At 34.2% G+C, this 18,578-nt stretch overlaps 1 protein-coding gene across 1 annotated transcript in view; it reads left to right on the forward strand.

Moving 5' to 3' along the window:
* LOC105237318 (disintegrin and metalloproteinase domain-containing protein 18-like) overlaps nucleotides 1-18,578 on the forward strand; it is a 164,637-nt gene that overhangs the window by 36,904 nt on the left and 109,155 nt on the right. The window contains exons 7-9 of the mRNA XM_034647776.1: nucleotides 2,030-2,101; nucleotides 2,303-2,469; nucleotides 3,403-3,484. Coding sequence (XP_034503667.1) covers nucleotides 2,030-2,101; nucleotides 2,303-2,469; nucleotides 3,403-3,484 — 321 coding nt within the window. The remainder of the gene's footprint in view (nucleotides 1-2,029; nucleotides 2,102-2,302; nucleotides 2,470-3,402; nucleotides 3,485-18,578) is intronic.

Consider the following 18,578-nt stretch of genomic DNA (forward strand, 5'->3'; position numbering starts at 1 on the left):
GCAACACAAGTTTTGGTAAGATTTGTATCAACATTTGGGTTTTTCTTAATAATTTTCTAATTCGTGTGTGTGTGTGTGTGTGTGTGTGTGTCTGTGACCCTTGGGTAATTTAGAATTGTATGGGTTAGATTAAAAATATTTGGGGATTTTCAAGTTATATTTCTGTGTTCATATCTAGTTTTATTCAATATTGGTAAAACAGCATAATCTGAATGATATAAAATCTTGGAAATCTGTTGTGAATTCCTTTGTGGCCCAGTATATGGTCAATTTTATAAATGGTTCACATGCATTTGGAAAGGATTTAATACATTCTGCCCTTGTTAGATGCCGTGCTCTCTGTATATTAATGAGTCAAATATTTTAACTGCATTGTTCAGGCTTTCTATATTTATTACATTTTTGCCCTCTCATCCTATCAGTTAGTTACTAAGAGAATCATCTTAATATCCAGGGTTTCTTAAATTCTCCTTTTAATTGTGTCCATTTTGTTTTCCGTATTTTGGTGATGTGTATTATTTCCTACTAATTAAGCTTTGCCATGTCTTCTTTATATATTGAGAATTTTTACCTTGTGAAATAAACCTTTGGAGCTAGCGATATCTTCCAAAGTGTTATGACATTTAGTATATGAATTTATACTTCTACTCTGATGATCTTGAGTATTCTCAGATTGTCATAAATAACAATTTTTCTAATGTGTGGGGATATGTTTCATATATATATAACAACTGTCTAAAACACTTTTTCTTCTATTATAAGGAAAACATTTTGACTAGAATATGTTTAACTTCTAATTCATCCAATGGAAATATATAATTAATTTTCCATTACTTCTATTATCAACAATTGTAACAAGTAACCCATTTCAAGAACTATCATAATCTTGAGTAAACAAGCTACACAGATTTCTAAGATTTGGTAGGATTCCAATTTTTCAGTTTGCAAAGATAGCAACTTTTGCAGAAGTATTAAGCATTTTCCAAAATATGACTCCAAAGAACACGTGTTAGTTAAGTTCCCAAATAAGTAAGAATTTATGTCCTCTCACCTGGGTGGCTCAGTTGTTTCAGTATCTGACTTTGGCTCAAGTCATGATCCCAGGATCCTGAGATCGAGTCCCACATTGAGCTCCTTCCTCAGTGGGAAGCCTGCTTCTCCTTCTACCTGCAGCTCCCCCTGCTTGTGCTCTCTCTCTCTCACTCTCTGTGACAAATAAATTAAAAAAAATGTTTTTTTAAAAAAAGAATTTATGTTCTCTCAAGAATAGACCAGTTTCAAAGGATAATATGTTTTTTCTCCTTGCCTTTACATAATTTAATCTTATTTATCAAAACTTGTAGAATCTTTAAGCCACACAATTTTTAATTTTTTTGTAATTGTGATTTTTGGTTTTTATTCTTTAGAAATATTTGAGCATTTTGATTTTCTAAATATTTATTTATCTGATTTTTTTTAACCAACCATGTATATGACAAGAGGTTTTGTGATTCCCTCTGTGTCATAGAAAATGACTGTTATTTTCTCTCTGTCTAGCTGAAGAAATCCCATTATATTAAGGAGGAATCTATGAAGTTCTTTTAGGACCTCTTGATTTCAGTTGTTTCTGTTTGAGAGTGTCTTTAAAATATTAACAATTGATGGGCACCTGGGTGACTCAGTTGTTAAGCAAATGCCTTCGGCTCAAGGCGTGATCCCGGTGTTCTGGGATCGAGCCCCACATCAGGCTCCTCCACTGGGAGCCTGCTTCTTCCTCTCCCACTCCCCCTGCTTGTGTTCCCTCTCTCTCTGTCTCTCTCTCTGTCAATTAAATAAATAAAATCTTTAAAAAAAATTGAGAATTTATTTCAAAAACCTATGTCTTTTTGTTGTTTCTTTTATCATAAATGTTACTATCTTTATATTAGTATGCTTTATATTGTTTGACAGATCCTATGGTTTACCTGCCTGGTATGAGCAAGATATATGCACCATAAGAAATTGCTATTGCTAACATTTTTAAAAGAATCACTTAAAAATTTTTTTTCAGTATGATTATATGGGATCAGAAACGTTGGCTGTAACACAGAAAATTATCCAAATTATTGGCCTTGTCAACACTGTAAGTTGTAAGTTTTTTACATTTATAGTTTTATGAAAAATTATTGAAACTGATTTCTAATCTATTATGACAAATTGATGACTTAAAAATCTTCAGTTGTTAATATCCAAAATAATAAGCTGAACTTATTCTTTATTTTTGTGTAGTCTTGAAGTAATGACTAATGTTATTTGAATAAGTATGCCGTAAATCTTATTTTAGATGTTTACTCAGTTCAAATTGACTGTGATGCTGTCCTCCTTGGAATTGTGGTCAGATAAAAACAAAATTTCTACCAACGGGGATGCTGATGATTTATTACAAAGATTTTTCACATGGAAACAGGACTATCTTATCCTACGACCCCATGACGTAGCATTCTTACTTATGTAAGCACAATTTTTTACATTAAAAGATATTAAATAATTTCATTAATTTGGTAATTTAATGCATTTATTGTGTTCTTCAAGTTTCTGTAGGCCCCTCTGAAAATTTTAAATAAACATAGCTGTTGCCACAGATGCAAAGTATAGTTGAAAATATGATAAAAATAAAAACAACATAGGTTATATAAAAATATATTTTGGAATATGTAAAAAGACTTGCTTTTCATAAACTTTTATGATGTTGACTATACTACAGAATACATATAAGCATTAGCTTAATAATGTAAAAATTGGCACTAGTCAGTTAATATTGCCTACAATATGTTGATACATTTTGTGTCTACTCTTTGACTAAAAATGATATTTTTGGTAATAATTTAATTTAAGAAAATGTTTGCATTTCAGACAGGCAAGACTTCTTATTCCACAAGTTAAAAACTCCTTTTGTTTTAACTTTTAGTAACAAAAAGAGTGCATGCAGTACAAGGGAAACAGAGGAGAATTCAAGATAGTAAAATTTTATCAAGTCTAGGAGTTAGGAGAGGAGAGAAAATTGGATTTAAAGTGAATTGTAGGGACACCTGGGTAGCTCAGCTGGTTAAGTGTCCCAACTCAGGTTTAGCTGGGGTCATGATCTCAGGGTCGTGAGATGGAGCCCCGGCTATGCACTCAGTGAGGAGTCTGCTTGAGATCCTCTTCCTCTCCCTCTGCTCCTCCCCCACTCAAATAAATAAATAAATCTTTAATTAAAAAGTAATATGAATTATAGTTTTTCAATGATTTGAGCATTTTGTATAATATGTTAGATAATACCCAGATTAAAAATTGGTTTGAAAAATTATTTTGAATTTTATGGGAGATTTAATTTAATAAATAAGCTAATAAATTGTTCTGAATGACTATGGCAATAAAAAAGGCTATGCAATAATGATGTAGTTACAGGAAACATCCTACATATCTGGGAGCAACATTTCCTGGCACAATATGCAATAAAAGCTATGATGCAGATATTGCTGTGGTATGTAATTTTTATCCTTTACTAGTTTTCTAAACTTTATATAGTATTTTATATTATTTTATATAGCTAAATAGTGTATAATAAAAGTAGGCATATTAATTTGACATTTTCTTCTCTATGTGTATTTATTATCTTGTTGGTACAAAATATTTTAATCTCAGAAAGTTTATTTAAATATATAGATTATAACATAAAGCAAAAGTGTAACATACATTAATATACTTATTCAACAAGTACACAAAACGATTAACATTTATCTCAGATTTTCTAAGGATATAAAACAATAGAGCAAAGTTAAAGCCTCTTGTATGTCTACTTTAAATTCAAGAAATGGCAAAAATCATGAATTTGTGCTTCCATTTTATGTGTATTTTATGCAATTGTTACAAATGTACATATCCATTAACTATATATCATTGCTCTGCATTGTTCTTATTTTATGCATCATTTCAGTATTATTTTGAACAGCTTTTAATGTGTACGTTGAATCATATAGCTCTACTTTTTCTTTTAAAATTTTTATGTTATTAAGCAATACACATTCCCTTATAAATACAAGTAGTTTTACAGGACTAATATTGAAAAAACTGAATCAGCCCCTTGCATAAACTACACTCCCTGAATTATTTTTCTCATTTTTTAAAACTTTTCCTCCTGGCTTATACTTTTACTTTCATTTCCTCATAAATAAAAGTTTTATTGGAGTATATCATATATAGAGAACATTGCAAAAATCATAAATATATAGGACAATTAATTTTGACTAAGTCAAAACATAGACATAGACATCATGGAGATCAAGAAATAGAATATTTCAGCATTTCAGAAGATCACTATGAATCATATACCTCCTTCCGCTTACTATCCATACCAAAGAAAAGCACTTTCCTTACATTTACTACTATTGGTTAGTTTGGCCTCTTCTTGAACTTTATGTAAATGAAATAATGCAGTGTGTATTCTTGTGTCCACCATTTATTTGCTCAAAATTATGTCTGTGAAAACCATTCTGTTTATATGTGTAGGAATAGTTTATTCACTTTTTACTACATATTTCTAAATAATATTCCCATGAAATTTCTTGAGTCTTCGAATTTAGACATCTATTGACTTCCTAACACTGAAGTCAGAATTTAAGATCCTAATAGCTCATCATATCTACATGCCACTTCTTCCATTCCTCCTCTGTAATTATATAGCTTATTAGAATTGTGTTTTAATCTCTGGTGAAATAATGAACTAAAATTAAATTGTCTTCTTTGCACAACTTTTGCTTCTTCCCAAATTTGTAATTATTTCATATTGTTTTTGCCCGAATTCTTCAATAAAATTAAAAATTGCCTCTACTTCTCTACATGTTTCAAAAAGTCTTCTTTTTAACCCATCTTTATTCCCCCCAATCTCTATTAGAATTTCTGCAGTGATGTTGACTGTAAATTTTCTAGCGTGTCTCCGTTGGAACATGTGTATTCTTTTTTCGTGACTTGCGTACTCAGTTTGTTAGGCTATATGCCCTATAATTTACTAAAACAAAACAAAAAAAATTATGTGTTGTAAATTGTTTGAGAGTGACATGATTGAAAACATACTTAATTATTTCAAAGATTGTTTGGCTAATTTTACTTTTAAAATAATTGTATCTTGGAATTTTAAAGGTCTTTTCTTTTGTCTTTACCATTTCTTTAGAAATTTAATGCTATTCTTATTCTCATTCGTTTGTGTGTCTTTTGCTTGTTTTCTCTATGGAAATATTTAAGATCTTTTTACCCTTATATGGTGTTTTTCATTATACAATATGCTGGTTATTTATATTGAAGCCCTTTCAATCTGGATACTATTTACTTCTGATCTGAGAAATTTTACTGTATTAAGCTTGATCATTTTTCCCCCTTTTCTTTCTGGAACTTTGTTAATTAAAGCATTTTGAATCATCATCTAATTTATTTTATCATATTTAATTTTTCTTTTATTTCTACATCTTCCAATATTTCTTTATATTTATACTTTGGAGCAGTCACTCACCTGAGTGTTCTCAGATCACTTTCACACTAATCCTCTGCTCTGGTCTATCACACAGGGAACTAGATATATTCCCTGGGCTTCTTTGCTTTCATGCTTTTGAGTATATTAAGCAAATATGGATGATTGGATGGGGCAGTGAAATATCTTAGTATCTCTGCATACTGACCCTGCTTGGAACAATGTCTCAGAACTACTGCTTCCTGTTCCTATAAAACTGTTACCCCTTCTGTCATGTAGCTCCTGCTGAATAGTGCTTGTTTATAGAATGTAATAATGGCTTTTTATTCATTCACCCTGTTCTGGTGTTGGTAGCGACATTCTGCTTTTCTAATCTCAGAGTTGCCTCTTACTTCTGTTGTGTAAAGGTCCTATAATAATTTCATTTGAATTGGATGCCTTATGATGACACCTATTCACTTTAAGCTCTATCTTAAGCATTGGAAAACTTTATAAAGAAACAGGTAGGAAATACTTAAGGCTTTGTAGACCATGTGAACTATGTCATAGGTACTCAACTCTGCCATTGTAATGCAAAAGCCAAAATAGAAAGAATATAAATTTATGAGCATGGTGATGTTCCAATAAAACTTTACTCATGAATACTGAAATGTAAACCTTATATAATTTTATTTGTCACACTTTTTTTTTCATTTTTTTCAACTATTTAAAAATACAAAACCATCCTTATTTGCAGACTGTACTGATCATACACCAGATTGGGTCCGTGGACCATAGTTTACCTGCCCTCCTTTAATCCCATCAGCACTTATCCTCACAGATTAATATTAAAAGTTGTAAAGGCTTTCTTTGAAAATGATAATTTATAAATCAAAACAACTTACAAGATCTTGCTAATTCATGTTGACATTTCCCTGGGAAACAAGTGAGGGAATAGAAACTAAGTGTTCTGGACAAACAAGAACAGAATAATCTTTGTTTCATAATAAATAATAAATCTATGTAAATATACTTGAGTTTTTGAATTTAGTGTGCCAGCTCAAACATTTGAGAGTGGTTTTAATAGTTTTTATCAATTGACTGAAAGATGTGAGCAATGATGGTCTATTTACAATGAAGTTCTGTCTTGAAAAGAAAGAAATTTATAGACTTATAGACATGTTTGTATTTGAATATATTTATTACGTTCATCAAACTCACCCAGCTCTTGACTATGTTTTTTGTGTTCACTATCCTCTGTAAGTTGGACAGTTAGTTATATGAATTGTTTGATAGACTTTGTCATTCTCTAGATTGGTAAGTAGATAGATAGGTTAGATAGATTAGATGATTGATAGATGATAGATGATAGTTCATCTGAGAGTAGAGACAATTTTATTTATTCCATTGTAATCTGCATGCTTTTATTTTTTTCTTTATTTATTTCATCAACTAGAATCCTCAGTACAATATTAAATAGAAGTTGTGAGATTCTTAAACCTTGCCTTTTTTGTAATCTTAGAAGGAATGAGTTCCGTCTTTCATGATTTTGTATGATATTAACTGTAGGTTTTTTATAGAGGCTCTTTAGGACACTCCCTTTGATTCCCACTTAGCTGATAGTTTTTTTCTTTCTTTGTTTTTACCAGAAATGGGTATTGGATTTTGTCATCTATTCTCTTCACTTACTGAAAACTCATATGGCTTTTTTCTTGAGTCTATTGAGTGACTGTATTATTGTTGGATTTTCAATTGGTGAACCAGCTTTGTATTTCTAGACTAAATCCCACCTTGTTTTGATGTATTGTCTTTTTTTATACATTGTTGGGTTCGAGTTGGTAAACTTTTGTTAAGAAATTTTGCATTTGTGATGATTGGGTTCATCAAACTGTAGTTATCTTTTCTGATAATGACTATTTCTGGATTTTCTATCAAGTTATGTGAGTTCATAAAATGAGCTATGTTTTCTCTATTCCTGGATGTTTTGAAGAGTTTGTGTAAAGAAGAAATAGAGAATAGAAAAACAATAGAAAAATTGGCAAAATTGGAACCTCATTTTTTGAAAAGATAAATAAAACTGACAAACTCTTACCTAAAATAATTAAGAAAAATGTAGAGGGAAGACTGAGATAAAGTCAGAAATGAAAGAGGAGACATTATAATGGATAAATAAAAAGGTAACAAAGGACTATTAATAATTATATGCCAACAAATTAGATAACCTGAGAGAAATGGATACATTTCTGGAAAAATACAACCTACCAAAATTGAATCAAGAAAAATAGAAAGCTTGAGCAAATCAATAACAAATAGAGATTGAATTAATAATCTAAAACCCCCCAACAAAGAAAAGCCCAGGCTTCACTGAAAATTTCTACCAAAAATTCAAAGAAAAATTAATATCAGTCCTTCTGAAACTCTTCCAAAAAAATTGAAGAGCGAACACTTCTAAATGTATTTTAAGAGACCAGCATCACCCCAATATCAAAGCCAGAAAAAAAAAAGATACCACAAGAAAAGAAAATTACAAGCCAATATCCCTAATAAACATAGATGCAGATGAGTTAAGATGGTCCAGTAGTAGGGAGAACCTGAACTTGCCTCGTCCTTCAAACACAGCTAGATCAACATGCAACTATTTTGAACAACTAGGAATATGATCTGAGGATTAAGAAAACAATCCGCTCAGTTGGAGGGAGAGAAGGTGGCAGATGCAAGGTTCGGATTGTGAATTAGGGAACAGGAAAGCTGTTGGGCGCCAAAAGGGAGGGAACCCTTTTCACAGAGCAAAGTCAGAGAGAGGGAGAGACTGGGAGAGAGTTCAGCAGGTAGGTATTGCACAATAAGCTATGGTGAGGAGATTCCCTGGGTTGCACTGAAAGAGATCCCTCCCCCTCCCAGAGTACATTTGGAGGAGCGTATTTTGCCTCTCCAAGGACAAAAAGCCAACTGGGAGCCATTGAGCAGCCCTCAACAGCAGGGTCAGAGGTGTGTACAGAGGGCAGAAAACCTCAACAACTTTTCACTGTAAGCCACAATAGGCTTAAACCCCTGTGTATGTGCAGAGCAGCTGCTTTTCTGCTGCAGAACTAAGCAGAGAGCAGAGACACCGGCAGACTGCAGATAACCGGGCTGCCACTTTTCTTTGTCTGCCACAATAGATTCAAGCCTCTGTGTGACTGCTTTTCTGGGACAGAACAGAGTAGGGGACTGAGTCAGATGCAGACAGCTGATTAACTTGGTTCCAGCTTTTGGCTGAGCAATACAATAAACTCTAGCCTCTGCTCACTCTCTGTGCAACTGCTTTTCTGGGACAGGATGGGAGTGGGCATGCTGGGAGGCTCCCCTCCAGGGGAGGGGAGTGGGCCCGCAGTTTGCCAGGCCCTTTAAAACTTGGGAGTTTTGGATCCCAGCCACTGGCCAGGGATAAAATTGTGGAGGTATGTGGCACTGGGTGTGCTGATGGCACGGGAACAGACAGGCTAATGGCAGGGAACTAACAAAAGCCCAGGACACAGGAGATTGTTCACTTTTTTTGTTGTTGTTAAGATTTTTATTTATTTATTTGAGAGAGAGAACACAGAGGGAGAATGAGGGAGAAGCAAACTCCCTGCTGAGCAGAGAGCCTGATGTGGGGCTCAATCCCAGGAGCTACCTGGGTGCCCCAATTGTTCACTTTTCTGAGAGGGCATCCAGAACAGTAGTTAGGAGTTCCTCTTCCTGGGGACAAGAGGGTAGGGTGCCACCATATTCCTTCTCCTCCACAAACCCTTCCCTGCCCCCCACCACCCACCAGCACAGTCAGACATCAGAGAGAAACACAGCACCTCCAATGGGGACTGGAATCCCCTACACTATCCCCACCCCCCTGCACCTGGCAGGAGCATCATTATAAGGGCAAGTCAGCTTGTGAATCAGCCCAGCAGCCCTCTTACTCAGAAGACCAACACAGGCCCCCACACATACCAAGTATACTGATTAAAGAATGCTCCAAAACATTGGAGACACATGTTTCTCTTTTCTTAATTTTTTAAATTTTTAAATTTTATTTATTTATTTTTATTTTTATTATATATATGTATATACATACATATATACATACATATATATGTATGTATATACACACTTTTTTTCCTTTTCTCTTTTTTTATCAGGCTTATAATCTTTAGTTTATTTGTTGGTTTGTTTCTTTCTCTTGTTTTTCAAGATTGGTCTTCTTTTTTTTTTCTTTCTCTTTCTTTTTTTCTTTCCTTACTCTTTTTTCCTTCTTTCTTTCTTATCCTTTGGAATCAGGCTTTTAATTTTTGTTTGTCTCTTTGCATTTTTGTTCCTTTTCCCTTTCTCTTGTTTTGGATCAGGCTGCTTCTTCTTCCTTTTACTCCTTCTTCTTCTCTCCTTTTTCTTTTCTTTCTTTCTTTCTTTCTTTCTTTCTTTCTTTCTCTTTCTTCCTTTCTTTTCCTTCCTTCCTTCCTTCCTTCCTTCCTTCCTTCCTTCCTCCTTTCCTTTCCTTTCCTTTCCTTTCCTTTCCTTTCCTTTCCTTTCCTTTCCAGGCTTATCTTGACAAATCAAAGCATACCTAGTTAAAGGTCCAAACACTCCCCACTCTAAACAAGGAGGAACTCTGTAGGAGATGGACGAGTGGAAAAAAGCAGCCAAAAGACAAAAGCAGAGTGTACATAGCATACACCAGAAACATTTCCTGAAGTTTGTTGTTGTTGTTCTTGTTTTGTTGGGTACTTTTCTTTTTCTTTCTTTCTTTTTTGGACAATATGACAAGATGGAAAATTCACCCCAAGAGAAAGATCAGGAGGAAGTATTCACTGCCAGGGATTTAATCAAAATGATTATAAGTAAGATGTCTGAAACTAGAATTTAATACAATGATTATAAAGTTACTAGCTGGGCTTGAAAGAAGCACAGAAGACACTGGAGAATCCCTTACTGTATAACACAACTAAAATCTAGTCAAGCTGAAATTAAAAATGCTATTAGTCAGATGCAGTCCCAAGTGGGGGTCATAAAAATGAGGATAAATGAAACAGAAGAGAGAATCAGTGATATAGAAGATAAAATGATGGAAAATAAGGAGGCTGAAAAGAAGAGAGAAAGAAAACTATTAGATCCCAAAGGGAGACAGAGAACTCAGTGATACCATAAGGCGAAATTATATCCGTATTATAGAGGTCACAGAAGATGAAGAGTGGAAGAAAGGGGCAGAAGGATTATTTGAAGAAATCATAGCTGAGAAATTCCCTAATCTGGGGAAGAAAACAGGCATTCAAGTCCAGGAGACACAGAGAAACCCGCCTCAAAATCATGAAACATAGGTCAATACCTTGACATATTATAGTGAAGCTTGCAAATTTCAAAGATAAAAAGAAAATCTTGAAAGAAGTCCTTAACCTACACAGGTAGATTCATATGGCTGGCAGCAGACCTGTCCTCAGGGACCTGGCAGACCAGAAAGGACTGGCATGATATATTCAATGTGCTAAATGGGAAAAATGTGCAGCCAAGAATAATCTATCCAGAGAAGCTGTTATTCAAAATAGAAAGAGAGATAAAGAATTTCCAGGATAAACAAAAACTAAAGGAATCTAAACCAACCCTGCCAGAAATATTAATCAAGGGGATCCTTTGAGCAAAGAGAAAGCCCAAGGGTAACAAAGACCAGAAAGAAAGAGAGACAATCTACAGGAACAGTGACTTTACAGGTAATACCATGGTATTAAATTCATTTCTTTCTTCTAATTACTCTGAATGTAAATGGACTAAATGCTCCAGTCAAAAGACACAGAGTATCAGATTGGAGGAAAACAACAACAACACAGGACCCGTTGATACGCTGTCTAAAAGAGACTCATTTTAGACCCAAAGACACCTCCAGGTTGAAAGTCAGAGGGTGGGGAACCATTTATTATGCTAATGGACATCAAAAGAAAGTTGGCGTAGGAATCCTTATATCAGACAAACTAGATTTTATTTTTTTTATTTTTTTTAAAGATTTTATTTATTTATTTGACAGAGATAGAGACAGCCAGTGAGAGAGGGAACACAAGCAGGGGGAGTGGGAGAGGAAGAAGCAGGCTCATAGCGGAGGAGCCTGACGTGGGGCTCGATCCCATAACGCCGGGATCACGCCCTGAGCTGAAGGCAGATGCTTAACCGCTGTGCCACCCAGGCGCCCCAATCAGACAAACTAGATTTTAAATTAAAGACTGTAATAAGACATGAGGAAGGACACTATATCATAATAAAAGGGCCTATCCAACAAGAAGATCAAACAATTCTAAATATTTATGTCTCTAACATGGAAGCGACCAAATATACAAATGAATTAATAACAAAATTTAAAAAACACATTAATAATAATACAAAAATAGTAGGGGACTTTAACACACACAGCAATGGACAGATCATCTAAGCAGAAGATCAACAAGGAAACAGGTTTTGAATGACACACTGAACCAGATGGACTTCACAGATATATTCAGAGCATTTCATCCTAAAGCAACAGAATTTTCCAGAATAGATCGCACACTGGGTCACAAATCAGGTCTCAACTGGTACCAAAAGGTTGGGATTATACCCTGCATATTTTCAGTCCACAGCGCTTTAAAACTTGAACTCAATCACAAGAAAAAATTTGGAAGGAACACAAATACATGAAGGTTAAAGAGCATTCTACCAAAGAATGAATGGGTCAACCAGGAAACTAAAGAAGAATTTAAAAAATTCATGGAAACAAATGAAAATGAAAACACAACTGTTCAGATCCTTTGGGATGCAGCAAAGGCTGTCCTAGGAGGGAAGTATATAGCAATACAGGCCTTCCTCAAGAAACAATAGAAGTTTCAAATACACAAACTAACCTTATACCTAAAGGACATGAAAAAAAAAAAACAGGAAATAAAGACTAAATCCAGCAGGAGAAGAGAAATAATAAAGATTAGAACAGAATTCAATGATACAGAAATAAAAACAAATTTAACAGATCAATGAAACTAGGAGCTGGTTCTTTGAAAGAGTTAATAAAATTGATAAACTCCCAGCCAGGCATATCAAAAAGAAAAGAGAGAAGACCTACATAACTAAAATAATGAATGAAAGAGGAGAGATCACAACCAATATTGAAGAAATCTGAACAACTATTAAAGAATATTATGAGCAATATATTCCAACATAATAGGCAATCTGGAAGAAATGGATGTATTCCTAGAAACATATGAACAAAAACTGAAACAGGAAGAAATAGAAAACCTGAACATACTGATAACCAGCAAAGACATTAAATCAGCAATCAAAAATCTCCTAACAAATAAGAGTCCAGAGCTCAATGACTTCCCAGGGTAATTCTATCAAACATTTAAAGAAGGATTAAGTTTGCACTACTAGGTATTTACCCCAAAGATACAGATGCAGTGAAAAGAAGGGGCACATGCATCCCAATGTACATAGCGACAATGTCCACAATAGCCAAACTGTGGAAGGAGCCGAGAAGCCCTTCAACAGATGAATGGATGAAGAAGATGTGGTAAATATATACAATGGAATATTATTCAGCCATCAGAGAAGATGAATACCCACCACTTGCATCGACATGAATGGAACTGGAGGGGATTATGCTAAGTGAAATAAGTCAAGCAGAGAAAGACAATTATCATATGGTCTCACTCATATGTGGAACATAAGCAATAGCACAGAGGACCATAGGGGAAGGGAGGGAAATCTGAAGGAGAAGAATCAGAGAGGGAGAGGAACCATGAGAGACTATGGAACCTGGGAAACAAACTGAGGGTTTCAGAGGGGAGGGGGTTGGGGGGAGGAGGTAACTGGTGATGGGTATTAAGGAGGGCACATGTTGTGATGTGCACTGGATGTTATACATAGCTAATGAATCATTTAACACTACATCAAAAACTAATGATGTACTATGCAGTGGCTAACGGAACATAATTTAAAAAAAAGGATTAAATTTGTAAATTTCTTAACAGATTTTGGATACTAGCCCTTGATCTGATGAGAAATTTGCAAATTTCTCCCATTCTGTAGGTTGTCTTTTAGTTTTGTCAACTATTTCCTTTGCTGTGCAAAAGCTTTTTATCCTGATGAAGTCCCAATATTTCATTTTTGCTTTTGTTTCTCTTGCCTTTGGAGACATGTCTAGCAAGAAGTTTCTGTGGCCAGGGTTAAAGAGTTTGCTTGCCTGTGTTCTCCTCTAGGATTTTGATGGATTCCTGTCTCATATTTAGGTTTTTCATCCATTTTAAGTCTGTTTTGTCTATGGTGTAAGAAAGTGGTCCAGTTTCATTATGTGGCTGTCCAATTTTCCCAACACCATTTGTTGAAGAGACTGTCTTTTTTCCATTGGTTATTCTTTCCTGCTTTGTTGAAGACTGCTTGATCATAGAGCTGAGGGTCCATTTTGGGGTTCCTTACTCTGTTACATTAATTTATGTGTCTGTTTTTGTGCCCGTTCTGTACTGTCTTGGTGATTACAGCTTTGTAATAGAGCTTGAAGTCTGGAATTGTGATACCACCAGATTTTCTTTGGAAAAGCTTTTTATTGTTTTCTGTAGTGAGAGTGCAAACACACACATGCGTACACACACACACACGTATGTGTATAGACGTTTTACCACTTCAAATAGAATGTGGAAATGTTAACACCATCTTTTAGGTCTCAAATCATGTCATATAAATATAAAATAAGTAATTGTGTAGTTTACTTAAATATTACTTTTAAATCCATTTACAACAATACCACACAAAATTAGCATTTTATTTTTAACCATGAAACAAAATTTTGTTAAAAATCAAACGGAGAGAAAGTTTATTATATTTTCCCATTTTGCTTGTTCATCTCTGATATTACAGGTTTTCCTTTGGATTATCATTTTCTTTTTATCCCCTCAAAATTCTTTAGTCATTTTTTTAAAGCAGGGCTACTGCCAACATAGTATCTTAATTTTCCTTCATTTCAGAATGTCTTTATTCATCTTCATTCTTGAGGGATATTTTTGCTGGATTAAAGTTGTGGGCTGACATTTTTTTCTTTCAGCACTTGAAAAATATTGTTCATCCTCTGTGCCTCATTGTTTCTGATGAGAAATTCTCTGTTGTATAATCCGTTGCTCCTCTCTAAGCAATGCATTGATTTTCTTTGGCTGATTTCAAGACACTTAAATATTTTCTCCATCTATTTAATCATGATGTGTCTGCCATGATTACTCTAAGTTTATCTTGTTAGAAATTGGGGACGTTTTAGCCATTTGCCTTCAAATATTTTTCAGTTATGCCCCCTTTGTCCCCTTCTGGGACACTAATGACATTGATGTTTGATCTTTTGCCATTGTTCCACTGCTCTCTGGATTTCTGTTAATTTTATAAGAAACTATTTTCTTTCTGTTGTTCAGATTAGATAATTTATATGAATTAGTCCTTAAATTCACTCATTCTGTCTCTAACATCTCCATTTTGCTACTAAGTCCACCTGCTCAGATTTTATTTGTTTATTATGTATCTATTTATGATTTCTCTATTTTTTGTTCTATGAATGTCATTTTCTGTTTCCCTATATATTTCCTTGATGAGACTTTATTTTTGTTTTAGGATTTTATAATTACTCATTTTTATGATAATTGCTTTAAAATCCTTCAGAGAATGTAATATACGGACTATCTTGGTTTTGATGTCTGTCGATTATATTTTCTCATTTCAGTTGAGCTATTTCTGGTTCTTGGTATGGTAAGTAATTTTAGACTACATCCAGGATATTTCTGAGAAATATGTTACAAGACACTAATTCCTATTTAAATCTTCCATTTCAGAAGGCAGTTGCTTTTTTTTTTTTTATTTTCTAAAAACATATTCTAGATCAGTTCTATTGTTTACATCTCAATTTAGTTTTCATGGCCTTGAGAGATATTCTTTGACACTGTGGACATTATACATGCTATTAGGGAGTCTGGATTCTATTGTTTTTCTCTGATGAGTGTTGATTTTTTGTTTCTTTTATCATGCAGGTTAAATTCAGAACAGCAGCTGTAGACGATGGACAGCAGCTCTGTACTCAGTTGAGATCTTTAGTCTTTAGTTAAGTTCAGTGTTGAGGCTGCCCCATGTATGAATGTTTCAGGAGTCAGCCAGAAATGTGGGAGACAGAATTTGGAGGATTCTTTTTCTAAAGTCTTCCCTTTTGCATATTTTTCCAGCAGCCACCATTTCTTCATGTCAGATGTTTAATTTCCCAGGCCTGGAGTATCTTTTTTTTTTTTTTTCTTCACTAATGGCCGGTGAACCCACATGCCATGTCTATTATATCTGGCCTTAGGCTAAAAGTCACAAAGACTGTCACTGTTCATAGGTATTTCCTTTCAGCATGGACTCCCAACCCATAATGCTAGCTTCTGGTGGTGTTTTTTTCTTTTTTTAAGATTTTCTTTAAATTCCAGTTAGTTAATATACAGTATACTATTAGTTTCAGGTGTATGATATAGTGATTCAACACTTCCATACAGCACCCAGTGCTCATCACAAGTGCTCTCCTTAATCTCTATCATCTTTTTAACCCACACCCCAGCTACCTCCCCTCTGATAATCATCAGTTTGTTCTCTACAGTTAAGAATCTGTTTCTTGGTTTGCCTCGCTCTCTCTCCCCCCTCCTTTGTTTGTCTGTTTTGTTTCTTATATTCCACATATGAGTGAAAACATATGATATTTGTCTTTCTCTGACTGATTAATTTTGCTTAGCATAATACTCTCAAGATCCATCTATATCTTTGCAAATAGCAAGATTTCATTCTTTTTTAATGGCTGAGCAATATTCCAGTAGATAATGCTGCTATAAACATAGGGGTACATGTATCCCTTTGAATTAGTGTTTTTGTATTCTTTGGGGGGAAATAATATGTAATTGCTGGATCATAGGGTAGTTCTCTTTTTAACTTCTTGAGGAACCTCGATACTGTTTTCCAGGGTGGCTGCACCCGTTTGCATTCCCACCAACAGTGCAAGAGGGTTCCTTTTTCTGCACATACTTGCCAACACCTTTTGTTTCTTGTATTGTTGATTTTAGCCATTCTGACAGATGTGAGGTGATACCTTATTGTAGTTTTGATTTCTGTTTCCCTGATGATCAGTGATGGTGAGCATCTTTTCATATATCTGTTGTTGCCATCTGTATGTCTTCTTTGGAAAAATGTCTATTCATGTCTTCTGTTAATTCTTTAGCACTTTTGGGTATCATGCACAGGGAAATAAGTGTAATAAGATCCAACTCCTTCCTGACTTGAAGCATCTATTCGATTCTACACTATAGGTTCCAAATTTCTGTTGAAACGATCTACTATTGATTTATTTTCTCCCATTTTTCCCCTCTGTTTTCATGTACACACAAACACATCTAGAGACACCCCCCCCACATTATTGAGGTATAATTGACAAATAAAATACTAATATATTTAAATTGTACAATGTGATAATTTGATATATTGACATTATGAAACAATTCCCATAAACAAATAAATATATTCATCAACTCACATAGTTATGTTTTATGAGAATGCTTAAGATGTACTCTCTTAACAAATTTCAAGTATATAATATATAATTATGAATTATAGTCCCCATAGTTATATTAGATCCTCAGAACTTTCATCTTATAACTGGAAGTTTGTACCCTTTGGCCAACATCTCCCCATTTTCCCCTTCCCCTAGCTCCTAGCAACTACAGTTCTACTCTCTGTTTCCATAAGTTTGACAATTTTTAAAGTTACCATATATAAGTGATATCATACATATTTGTCTTTCTCATTTCATTTAGCATAATGCACTCCTGGTCATCTGTGTTATCACAAATGGAAGGATTTCCTTCTTTTTTATGGCTGAATAATATTCCATTGAATAGATACACTACATTTTCTTCATCCATTCATCTATTGATGGACATTTACGTCGCTTCCAAAACTTGGCTATTGTGAATAATGTTGGTATTAACATAGGGGTAAAGAGAGCAATTTCATTTGTTTTGGTTATATAAACAGAAGTGGGATTGCGCTGGCTCATATGGTAATTCTATTTTTAAATTTTTGGGGAATCTGCACACTGTTTTTCATAATGGGTGTACCAATTTACATTCCCACCAATAGCTTTTCTCCGCATCCTCACCAACATTTGCTATCACTTGTCTTTTTGATAATAGCCATCTTACCTGGTGTGAGGTGATAACTCATGGTGGGTTTGATTTGCATTTCCCTGATGGTTAGTGATGTTTAGCATCTTTTCATATACCTGTTGGCCATTTGTATGTATTATTTGGGAAAAAATGTCTATTCAAGTCCTTTGCCTATTTTTTAATTGAGTTATTTGGTGTTTTGCTATTGAGTTCTGAGTTCCTTATATATTTTTTATATAATTTCTTATTGGATATATGGTTTGCAAATATGTTCTTCCATTCAATAGGTTGCCTTTTGATTTTTTTTTCCTTTGCTATGGAGAAACATTTTAGTTTGATGTAGTCCCAATTTATAACTTTTAGTTTTTTGTTTGTGTTTACTCAAGTATGATTAATGTACAGTGATATGTTAGTTTCAGGTGTGCACTATAATGATTCAATAATTCTAAACATTTCTCAGTGTTCATCAGTATATGTGTACTCTTAATCTTTTTTTACCTATTTTGCTCACCACCACCCCCCAACCTCCCCTCTGGCAACCACCAGTTTATTCTCTGTATTTAAGATTCTGGTTTTCTCCTCTTTTTTTTTTTTTCCTGTGTTTGTTCATTTGTTTTGTTTTGTTTTTTAATTCCATATGTGAGTGAGATCGTATGGTATTTGTCATTCTCTGACTGAGTTATTTCATATAGCATTATGCCCTCTGGGTCCACCCATGTTGTTGCAAATGGCAAGATTTCATTCTTTTATATGCTGAGTAATATTCCATTATACATCTATATACTACATCTTCTTTATCTATTCATCTATCCGTGAACACTCGGGTTGCTCCAGTAATTCCACCACTTGTTAATTTTTGTTTTTGTTGCCTGTGCTTTTGGTGTGAAAAACAAAGTATCATTGCCAAGACCAATGTCAAGGAGATTTTTGCTTATGTTTTCTTCTAAAAATTTTACAGT

Source organism: Ailuropoda melanoleuca, chromosome 18 (genome assembly GCF_002007445.2).
Source record: "Ailuropoda melanoleuca isolate Jingjing chromosome 18, ASM200744v2, whole genome shotgun sequence".
In the NCBI taxonomy this organism is placed as follows: domain Eukaryota; kingdom Metazoa; phylum Chordata; class Mammalia; order Carnivora; family Ursidae; genus Ailuropoda; species Ailuropoda melanoleuca.